This window comes from Orycteropus afer, unplaced genomic scaffold (genome assembly GCF_000298275.1).
Source record: "Orycteropus afer afer isolate SDZICR_OR568_19922 unplaced genomic scaffold, OryAfe1.0 scaffold00095, whole genome shotgun sequence".
NCBI lineage: Eukaryota > Metazoa > Chordata > Mammalia > Tubulidentata > Orycteropodidae > Orycteropus > Orycteropus afer.
In genome coordinates this window covers 7,345,338-7,356,662 of record NW_006921682.1, presented here as the reverse complement: position 1 = coordinate 7,356,662, position 11,325 = coordinate 7,345,338, and the positions used below count along the sequence as shown (strand labels likewise).

The window sequence follows — 11,325 nt, the reverse complement described above, 5'->3', positions numbered from 1 at the left end:
ATCTCAATTAATGTGAGAGGCGATCAAATGAAAATTAATGCTACATAACAAAACAAATTTCTAATTACATAAATAAGTTCTATTATTTACTGAAATTTCCCACTATACGAAGATCCTAATTAAAATAAAGAAATACATAAAATTGGAACAGTAAACAAATGTGATTATTTGGTTCATTTCAGAAGGTCTACTGGTCTGGCTGCCAAGCACACCAGCCTCTGGGTTTTCAGCGAAGCGTGACCAGTTCTTCTGAAGAGGTAGGGTGAATGGCAACTGTGTTGTCAAAGTCGGCCTTGGTTGCTCCCATTTTTACTGCAACAGCAAAACCCTGCAGCATTTCATCACACCCAATTCCTTGCATATGGATCCCAACCACCTGAAAGAAAAATAATTGTTAAGTGAAATTTTATAATTGGTACACAGTCACAAGAGGTACCTGATATCTTAAAACCCCTAAACACCATATGAGATTTCTAAGCCCAACACAAAGTAACACAGCCTATAAAGCCATGGGCAGTCCCATCTCCATGTCCAGCCTTCAGCCCATCTCACACAGCTCTCTCAGGCTTTCCTTGCTCTGCCCACCCTCCCCACCCCCAACTTTACTTCTATCCCAAGCATTCACCATGCTTCCTCTTTTGTACAAATTGTTCCTTCTGTGAGGACAATCTTTCCTCCCCTCATAGTTAATAGTTAAAGCCTACTTAGTCTTCACATAGCTACATAGTTGTACCTTCCCAATGGCAGATGTTAATCTCTATAGAACAAGGACCCTGCTGGTGTTTGCTCACTCCTCTATCTCCATGGCCCAGCAAAGACTGACACTTAGGAGACCTCAGTCCATATATGTTGGATGATTTCATGAGTGATTTTCAAGAGGTATTTGTTTCAAATCTCATTTTCCAGCAAGGTTGTTCAATACATCTTACCATTATTAGCTAATGTTCACTTTTAGAATATTTAGGTAAATATTCTATTAAAAAGCAAAATTAGAGGACATAAAATGTAGCTACAGAAATAATTTGTTCAAAACCAAATCAACTATGTCTCAATTCTTTAAAAAACCCAAATTAAGTAATATAGATGCATTGAACATAGTGACTATTAGTTATTATGATCTAAGTTGAACTTACATAGAGTCTTTGGTAATGGCGAGGGCATATCCCAGTTGCAAGTCTTTAGAGACTATCAGACAATGCCTATCAAATGAATGAATAACTGGTATGAAGAAATAACTGATATGAAGAGATAAGGAGGGACCCTGTTGATCTATTATCCAGGTATCTTAGGCTACTGAGAAACAAACAGTAACATTTGTTCTGCTGTCCATCTATGTACTTTCTTCCATTTGCTCTGATTCTCTGCTTCTGTCAATCCTCAGCAATATTAAATTCTATAAAGCCGAGGACTATGTCCTATGGCTTTTGGGGTATGGGCTATGGAACCAGCCAGACTATACCCTTTTTCATAAAAGAAGTTGGAAACTGTATCTGAAGTTTCAATCAAGCCACTGTCCCTCACAAAGCTATGATCCCAAGGCACAATGCTAAGTTCCACTTTGATATTTAATTCAATTAATGGAAACAGCCCAGTAGGCTGACCTAATACCAAAACAAAACCTATTTTCAAAATTATAAAAGAAAACCTGTTCAAATGCAAATTGAAACCACAATGAGATACCACTTCACAACCATTAGGACAGCTATAATCAGACAATAACCAGAGTAGGTGAAAATGTGGCGAATTGGTATTGTTATACACTGCTAGTGGGAATGTAATATGGGGCAGTCATTTTGGAAAACAGTGTGGCAATTCCTCAAAAAATTAAACCAACTAGAGATAATCGTTTTCCGCAGAAAATTTTATTAAATAATCTTCTTCACTGACTTGCTATGTTAAATTTAAATTTACTGACCATAACATTCTTAGGTTTATCAGTATTTCTGTGTTTCACAGCTATTCTGGCTTATTGGTTAATAATGGTGGGCTTACTGTCAAAGATGCTGAGCTGTGGTTTCCAACCTTTCCCCTTTATCTTTTAAAAGCAGTAGAACCTTCTTTCTAAATAAATATATGAAAAACTCCAACAGATAAACGTGGAACTGCACTAGCTGAATCAGAAGGCTTAATGACATGTTCTTCTCCCTCCCCACCCCACAAAAATACCAATATCCCTGTCAGCCATGCAGAGGACTATTTAGCTTACTGAATTTTTCCCATACCTTCTCCTCTTTGTTAGCACAAACCATTTTCATCACACATTTTGTTTTCCTTTTTGTAACTGCATGATACATTGGGGTAAAGGTGGTTGAATAGATCTTCACATTTTCTTTTCCATATTTGTTAATGGCTTCATCTATAATGCACATAAAGGAAACATCTATTAAAAGTCTAAACAATTACACTAGGCTTTCAAAAAGATAAATAGCCAAAAACATATAACTGTATCAAATCATAAGGAAACAATAAACAAAACTGAAACCAAGGACATTCTACAAAACAAATGTCTATGTCATGAAATGTTGATGTCATAGAAGAATACTGTCTCTAGATTAAAAGAGACTAAAAATATATGAAAACTAAATGTAATGCATTATCCCAAATGGATACTCCAAAACACTAAACCAAAGCCACTGCCACTGAGTCAATTCCAACACATGGTAAATCCATGTTTTAGAGTAGAACTGAGCTCCATAAGGTTTTCTTGGCTGTAATCCTTACAGAGGACCTCTGATAGCGTAATGCCTAAAGCATCTGACTGCTAACCAGAAGGATGGCAGTACAAACCCACCAGCCACTCCTCAGAAGGAAGAAGGGGCAATCTACTTCCGTAGTGATACTGCCTCAGAAACCCAAGGAGGCGTTGCTATGAGTAGAAATCGACTTGATGGCAGTGAGTTAGTTAGTTAATTCTTACAGAGGCAAATCATCAAGGCTTTCCACAGTGCCACTGGATGGGTTTGACCCATCAACCTTTCTGTTAGCAGCAGAGTACAAACTGTTTGTGTCACTCAGAGACTGAATGGATACTGTTGTTGTTGTTGTTGTTATGTGCTGTCGAGTCGGCCCCGACTCAAGCGACCCCTCCTTGGGTTTCTGAGGCAGTATCACTACGGAAGTAGGATTGCCCAACCTTCCTTCCGAGGAATGGATACCAGACTAGGGAAAAATGTTTTAAAGAACACTGCTGAGATTATAAGCAAAATCTGCATAAGGCCTATAGTTTAGATTATATTGTACCAATTCTAATTTTCTCATTTTGGAAACTGTACTGTGCTAATGTAAGAGAATGATCGTACAATTAGGAAATAAACACTGAAGAATGTGTGAGTGTGTGGGAAGAGAAGGAGGATGATAAAGCAAAATTGTTAAAAGGAGTGCTTTGTACTACTCTTGCAACTTTAAGTGTGAAATTAATTTTAAAAAAAAACAACACCTAAACAAAAGGCAAGAGATACATTAGGGGGAGCGGGGGGACTGTACCTTCTAAATACTAGCAGTTGGGGAGAAAATTTGAATTGTGACCAGAGACTAACCAAAAAGAAATATAACATAGGAGACTAAGTGATTAGTCAGCTGACAGAGGGGGTAGAAAATGACCTTCTTTTTTTAAATACCTACCTTCTGTGAGTCCCACTGTCCCAATAGGGGGGTGACTGAAGACCACAGTAGGGATGTTGTCATAGTCTAATTTGGAATCTTGTTTGCATTCAAAAAGTCTATGGGCAAGTTTGCGGCCAGCAGCAATTGCAACTACAAAGGTATTTTAAAATCAGTGTTTATCTTACTGTTCATTTTAACACAGCAGAATTGTTCTAAGAACCATTTATTCATGTGCTTAACATACTAGTCCTGACAAAGTTTTACGCTAATGTTCATTATAATATCTAGTTCAATATGATGAAGATGTATCAATGTCTTAGTTAAAAATTCAAAACTACTGATTTATGTGAATTCCATACGTTCTGTTAAAATAAAACAAAGACATATTCACAATTTCTCCATCAATTACCAATTAATCTACTTTATAAATATCAAATATTTTACAATACATATGGAACAAACTATACTAATTTCAGGTATCTTCATTCTACTTTATAACCACATTCATTTCACAGTAAAGTTTTTTTTTTTTTTTTAATATTTTGATTTAAAAGTTTACAATCCTTAGCTGGTTTTATCAATAACATTATTTTTTAAACGCTGAGTGGAGTAAAAATATCAGTTTATAATTTTGTTGATTTCAAATCGACAATGTTTTATCAAAGTAAATTATTGGTAGAAGACATAAGAAATTGTTTTCATTTTGACATCATTTTTAACTGCTATGTTACATTATGAAGTTTTTGAAATTTTGCTTGTTACTTTGCTTTGTTAAGAGAACTTCCCAAAGGAGCTAAAAGGCTTTGGGTGTCCTCAGGACCATTTTAGAAAAGCTGGTGAGGGCTCATAATGACCAGAGTCAAAGCGTATGAATGAGTGAGGTAAATGATGGATCGTGGTGGGACAAAGATCTGGAAGTGGTGCCAGTTAACTCAAGAAGTGCATGGAGGGGTGGGAGTGAAGAACTCAAACTTGGTTAAAACAAGACCACATGTCATATATAATGCCAGTCTAAATTACTTCTCCCCCAAAGCCATTTCCTTCCTCTGTCACCATATACAACTATGATTCTAACTTACAGTGTTTTACAGAGGATGACCATATTCTCTCTACGAAAATGTTAGTCTTTACAAGGCATTTTTTTCAGTCTTCTGATAAAAAATGAGTATTATTCAGAAAAAGTCAAGTATATAATATACATTAGGAAATAAGTATTATATATGTGTGTGTATATATATATGTAAATATAAATAATTTTCATGACATAAAGATACTCATCCTTTAAACTCTGCTTAAGTTGACTTGACTATGATGCATAAGTTTGTATAACACACAGGGCCTCCTTTATTCAAACAGGAAACATTACCTGGAGTAAGAAGAGCTCTTCCACATACATCCCCAACTGCATAAATTCCTTTGACACTAGTATTCTGGAATTCATCTACTATGATATGACCTTTGTCATCAGTTTGAATTCCCTAAAATGATAAAGAGACATCATGTAAATACTTGGCCCATTTATAAAGATGTCAGAACAATCCTCAAGGATCAGACTCATTTCACATTGGCACCCCTTCAGTCAGAACTGCCAAGAAACCACAAGACTCATTCACAAGACGAAAACCATTTAAAGTTGGCTAGCTTCATTCCTTTCGCTTAATTTAAAAGGTATATATTTTGAGGTGTTTTAATAGGATTTGACTTTGCAATGTACAATTCAACTGTCCAGGTAAACATGAAAAGGAACCACTGAAGCTAGACAAGGAGGCACTCAACTATCAGATGTTACTTGCTATCTCTGCAAAGTCCACCTAAGACACTGCTTTTCAACTTTTCTCACTCCTCCTTAGGCATGCTGGCTCATTCCTTTGAAAGGTACAGCATGAAGCACTCACTAAAAGCATAAGATATTTTTGAAGCTTACTATTTTACCTTGTAGATATTGCATTCTACTCTAAAACATACTATTTGTTTTAACCAAAAAAAAATTTCCTATAAATTACTTAGGTCAAATTTTTGCTTCAAGATGTACCATGCTTATTGTGTGAGCTTGCAAATCCCAGGTGCACATTTTCCAATGTGAGAAGCAGCGATATAGTATAATTAGGAAGGAGGTAGCAGAGTGGTTAAGAGTACAACCTCTGGAGTCAGACTGGGCCTGGGCTCAAATCAGCTCTGCTACTTAGTAGTCATGAGGCTCGTACAGCCACTTACTTATCAATAAATATATGAGCTTCTATTCAAACCCACCAGCCTCTCCTAGGAAGGAAGACTGGGCAATCTACTTCCACAGAGATACCACCTCGGAAGCCAAGGAGGGATCACTAGGTGTTGGAACAGACTTGACAGCAGCGAGTATTACAAATGCAGCATTAACCTAGGCACTGGGCAAACAGCAGTAAGATAGACATCTTCCCTACTTCATGGAGATCACGGCCTAGTAAATTACTTATCATCTCTGTGCTTCTGGTATTTTCATCCTTATTCCACTGCAGTGAATTGTTTGATGTGGCCCTTCTAGCCATTGTCCTCCATTCTGTGATGTTTTGTAAATCCCATTATTCATGCCTATTTGAGATGGTGTGGTAGTTAAGGTCAGGTATCAACTTGGCTGGGCAGCTGGTAGTAGTCATTCCCTATAATGACTGGCAAGCGACTCTGTGATGGGATTTAGGTTAATTCTGTTGGGGCAACACAGGTGGAATGTATCTTGAGTCCTGCCTTGCTGGAGGGTATAATTCAAATCACCACCCTTAGCTTCCCTGAGGGTATACCTACGAATCTGCTGGGAAGATTCGCTCTCCTCTTGCTCCGGCTTTGTGTCTTGGATCATCCTCATCTCACCCCTGGATTTGGGACAGAAGCTGTCATCTGATCTGCTGATCGAGGTTCATCAAACCCCGAGAGTTGGGAGGATCCACCAGACAGACTTACGGACCCGGGACTTGCCAGCCTGCCAGCCTCCACCACTACTATGTGAGACGAACCCTTGGGTGTCTGTGAGTTCTGTGAGGCGTTACAGCGAAATACAGAACCCTAAGACTGGGGAAATTACTGGGAGGAGCAGGAGGAGTTAATGTCTGAAATGATGGAGTGGCATAGTAGTTTGGACATTTGGGACATCTTTAACCTCCGCCTCATGGTGACCGGCCTCGTGCTGATCTTTCTAAGAGAAATTGTTCAAGCATCCACACACAGAGTGGTAGGCAAGATTAAATTAGATATTAATGCATTTACAGGGCATAGCTCACAATAATCTATTAGCATTATACAAATATATATTAACATTGAATGAAAATGGAATTTTTTTGTTTCATCTTCAAAAATTCAGCAAATATAGTTGACAACTAGATCTCTAAAAGGCAGTTATTTCTAGAAAGGTGAAAGTTGTATGACTAGTTTCACTAATATGAGAATTGTTGTTGTTAGGTGCCATCGAGTCATCTCTGACTCATAGTGACTCCATGCATAGCAGAATGAAACACTGCCTGTTCTTGCACCAACCCATGATCCTTGCTATAGTTGAGCCCATCACAGCTGCCACCATGTCAATCATTGAGGGCCTTCCCGTCCTTTGTCGACCCCCCACCTTACCAAGCATGACATCCTTCTTCAGGAAATGGTCCCTTCTGACAAAATGGCCAAAGTATGTGAGACAAAGTCTGGCTATTCTCACCTCCAAGAGGCATTCCAGCTGCAGTTCCTCCAGGACAGATCTGTTAGTTCTTTTAGCAGTCCATGGTACTTTCAGCATTCTTTGCCAACATCACAACTCAAAAGCATCAGTTCTGCTTCAGTCTTCCTTATTCACTGTCCAGCTCTCACACACATATCAGGGATTGAAAATACCATAGCTTGTGTCAGGGGCACCTTAGTCCTCAAGAAGACATCTATGCTCTTCAGCACTTGAAAGAGGTCCTTTGCAGCTGACTTGCCCAGTGCTGTATGTCATCTGATGTCCTGACTGATACTTCCACTGTCATTGACTGTAGAACCAAACAATGTGAAGTCTCTGACAACTTCAATCTTTTCTCCATTTATCATGATGCTCCAGTTGTGAGGATTTTTGTTTTCTTTATATTGAGATGTAATCCATACTGCAGACTGTATTCTTCAATCTTCATCAGTAAGTGCTTCAAGTCAACCTCACTTTCAGCAAGCAAAGTTGTGTCATCAGTGTATTGCAGGTTGTAAATGATTCTTCCTCCAGTCCTCATGCCACGTTCTTCTTCACACAGTCCAACTTCTCGGATTATTCGCTCAGCATACAGATTGAATAAGTATGGTGAAAGGATACAAAATTGACGCACTCCCTTCTTGATTTTAAACCATGCAGTGTCCCCTTGTTCTGTTTGAACAACAGCTTTCTGTTCTATGTACAGGTTCCTCATGAGTACGATTAAATGTTCCGGAATTCCCATTCTTCTCAATGTTTTCCACAATTTGTTATGATTTACACGATCAAATGCTTTGGCATAGTCAATAAAACACAAGTAAACATCTTTGTGGCATTCTTTGCTTTGAGCCAAGATCCATCTGACATTAGCAATGATATCCCTCATTCCACGTCCTCTTCTGAATCCAGCCTGCATCTCTGGAAGTTCTCTGTCAATGTACTACTGCAATCATTTTTGAATTATCTTCAGTTAGATTTTACTTGCATGTGATATTAACAATATTGTTAGATAATTTCCACATTCTGTGAGATTACCTTTCTTTGGAACGGGTACAAATAAAGATCTCTTCCAGTCAGTTGGCCAGGTAGCTGTCTTCCAAATCTCTTGGAAGAAATGAGTGAGTGCCTCCAGGAGGGCCTCCATTTGTTGAAACATCTCAATGGGTATTTTGTCAATTCCTGGAGCCTTGTTTTTCCCCAATTCCTTCAGTGCAGCTTTGACTTCTTCCTTCAATATCATTGGTTCTTGAACGTATGCCTCCTCCTGAAATGGATGAAGATCGACCAGTTCTATTCAGTACAGTGACTCTGTGTATTCTTTCCATCTTCTTTTGATGCTTCCTGCATCATTCAATATGTTGCCAATAGAATCTTTCAATATTGCAACTCAGGGCTTAAATTTTTTTCTCAGTTCTTTCAGCATGAGAAATTCTGACTGTGTTCTTCCCTTCTGGTGTTCTAACTCCAGGTCTTTGCACATTTCATTATAATAATTGACTTTGTCTTCTCGAGCTGCTCTTTGAAATCTTCTGTTCAGCTCTTTTATCATTTCTTCCATTTGCTTTAGCTACTCTTCGCTCAAGGGCAAGTTTCAGAGTCTCTTCTGACATCCATTTTGGTCTTTTCTTTCTTTTTGTATTATTAATGACCTATTGCTTTCTTCGTGGATGATGTTATTGATGTCATCCCACAATTCTTCTGTTTTTTGGTCACTGGTGTTCAATGCATCAACTCTATTCTTTAGATGGTCTCTAAATTCAGAAGGGATATATTCAAGGTCATATTTTGGCTGTCGTGGACTTGTTTTAACTGTCTTCAACTTCAAGTTGAACTTGCATATGAGCAGTTGATGGTCTACTCCACAATCAGCTCCTGGCCTTGTTTCGGCAGAAGATACTGAACTTTTCCATCTCCTCTTGCCATAGACGTAGTCAATCTGATTCCTGTGCACTACATCTGGTGAAGTTCACGTGTGTAGCCACCATTTGTGTTGTTGAAAAAAGGTATTTACAATGAATAAGGCATTGGTCTTGCAAAATTCTATCATCCGATCTCCAGTGTTATTTTTGTCACCAGGACAAATTTTCCAACTATCGGTGATTCTTCATTTCCAACTTTTGCATTCATCACCAGTGATAATTAACACACCTTGATTACACGTTCCGTCAATTTCAGACTGCAGACGTTGATAAAAATCTTCAATTTCCTCATCTTTGGCTTTGGTAGTTGATGAGTAAATTTGAATAATAGTAGTGTTAACGGGTCTTCCCTGTAGGCGTATGGATATTATTCTATCACTGGCAGCATTGTACTTCAGGTCAGATCTTGAATCATCCTTTGTGATGATGAATGCCACATCATTCCTCTTCAATTTGTCATTCCTGGCATAGTAGATCATATGGTTGTCTGATTCAAAATGGCCAAAACCAGTCCATTTCAGCTCACTAATGTGTAGGATATCAATCTTTATGCATTCCATTTCATTTTTGACAACCTCCAGTTTTCCTAGATTCATACTTCATACATTCCATGATCCAAATATTAATGGATGTTTGCAGCTGTTTCTTCTCAATTTGAGTTGTGCCATATCAGCATGTGGAAATCCCAAAAGATTTACTTTATCCGTACCATTAAGGTTGGTTCTACTCTGATGAGGCAGCTCTTTCCTAGTCCTATTTTGAGTGCCTTCTGACTCAAGGGGCTGGTCTTTCTGCACTGTGTCAGACAATATTTCCAGGCTATTCATAAACTTGCCAGTAATGTATCAGACAGTGTTTCTCTGCTATTCAGAAGGTTTCTCCTGGCCAGGTTTTTGAGAAGTGGATGGACTCTTCCTTCTTCCTAGTCTGTAAGTTGCATTGAAACCTGTGCACCATGTGCAACCCTGCTAGTATTTGAAACACGGGTGGCACAGCCTCACAACTACGTGATAGCCACACAAGATGACAAACTGATAGATAAGTTGTTTCCCTTAGCTGTTGGAAACCTCTCTGCCCTCTGCTTACCTAATTCCTACCTGGATCCTGTGGGTTTTGTGGTCCCTGGCGCTCTCTCCCTCCCTTTCCTGGCTCTGGAGGCTGGGGCCTGCCTGCCTCCTGCCCCTTACCTGGATCCTGAGCCTTTTTCCTTAATCCTGTGGCTTTTGTAGTCCCCGGTGCTCTCCCCCTCCCTTTCCTAGCTCTGGGGTCTGGGGCTGCCTGCCTCCTGCCCTTTACCTGGATGAGAATAGGACATTAATCGTTTACCGAATTTCATTGAACATGACTAAAAGCAAGTAAAGTATCTCCCTAGCTATGATTTTCTTCAAAATGCTGAAAAGTAACCTTATAGAAGGTAAAAAAATAAAAAGAATCCACATTATAGCAGAAATTATTACACAACATAAAACAAAATGTTACAGATTGCTCAAGAGGCTCCATCAGACACATAAACCTTAAACATATAAAATATTCTATTATGACTAGTAGAGCAGAACAGCATATCAGAAAAACTATCATCATCATTAACAGCAGCAGGTTAATGTGCAATTTCTCATGTACTCTTCTTTATAACCCAATGAAGCAAGTACTATTTTTATTCACAAATCCTGTATGAAGCAACTGAAACTTAGGAAGATTAAACTGCTTGCTTAAGACCATGCAACCTGTAGGTAGTACAACTAAGGTTCAAACTTGGGTCAATTCCAGGAACCAAGCTACTATGCTAGACTTGATTTCAAAATTTAAAACTACAGATAGGAATGCTGATTGCATATATTGTTGTTGTTGTTTGCCATGGAGCCTGCCTGACTCATAGCGACCTCTCCTTGGGTTTCAGAGGCAGTATCACTACAGAAGTAGGATTGCCCAACCTTCCTTCTGAGGAGTGGCTGGTGGGTTTGAACCGCCAGCCTTCTGGTGAGCAGTCAAGTGCCTTAGGCACTATGCTACCAGAGCTCCTGATTGCATATATAGCACTGGTAAAGCCAAGAGAGATTAGCTTCACGTCTGTTGCATCCCTATTTACTACACTGCCCATGATGTGCTACTCACTCAGCAATCTAGGTT

At 38.9% G+C, this 11,325-nt stretch overlaps 1 protein-coding gene across 1 annotated transcript in view; it reads right to left on the bottom strand.

The window, feature by feature from the left end:
• Window positions 1-226: 226 nt before the first annotated feature.
• The window catches only part of GSR (glutathione-disulfide reductase), a 109,990-nt gene continuing 98,891 nt past the window's right edge, over window positions 227-11,325 (bottom strand). Inside the window, exons 9-12 of the mRNA XM_007942705.1 lie at window positions 4,970-5,081; window positions 3,622-3,753; window positions 2,223-2,356; window positions 227-376 (exon numbers count right to left, since the gene is read on the bottom strand). Coding sequence (XP_007940896.1) covers window positions 227-376; window positions 2,223-2,356; window positions 3,622-3,753; window positions 4,970-5,081 — 528 coding nt within the window. The remainder of the gene's footprint in view (window positions 377-2,222; window positions 2,357-3,621; window positions 3,754-4,969; window positions 5,082-11,325) is intronic.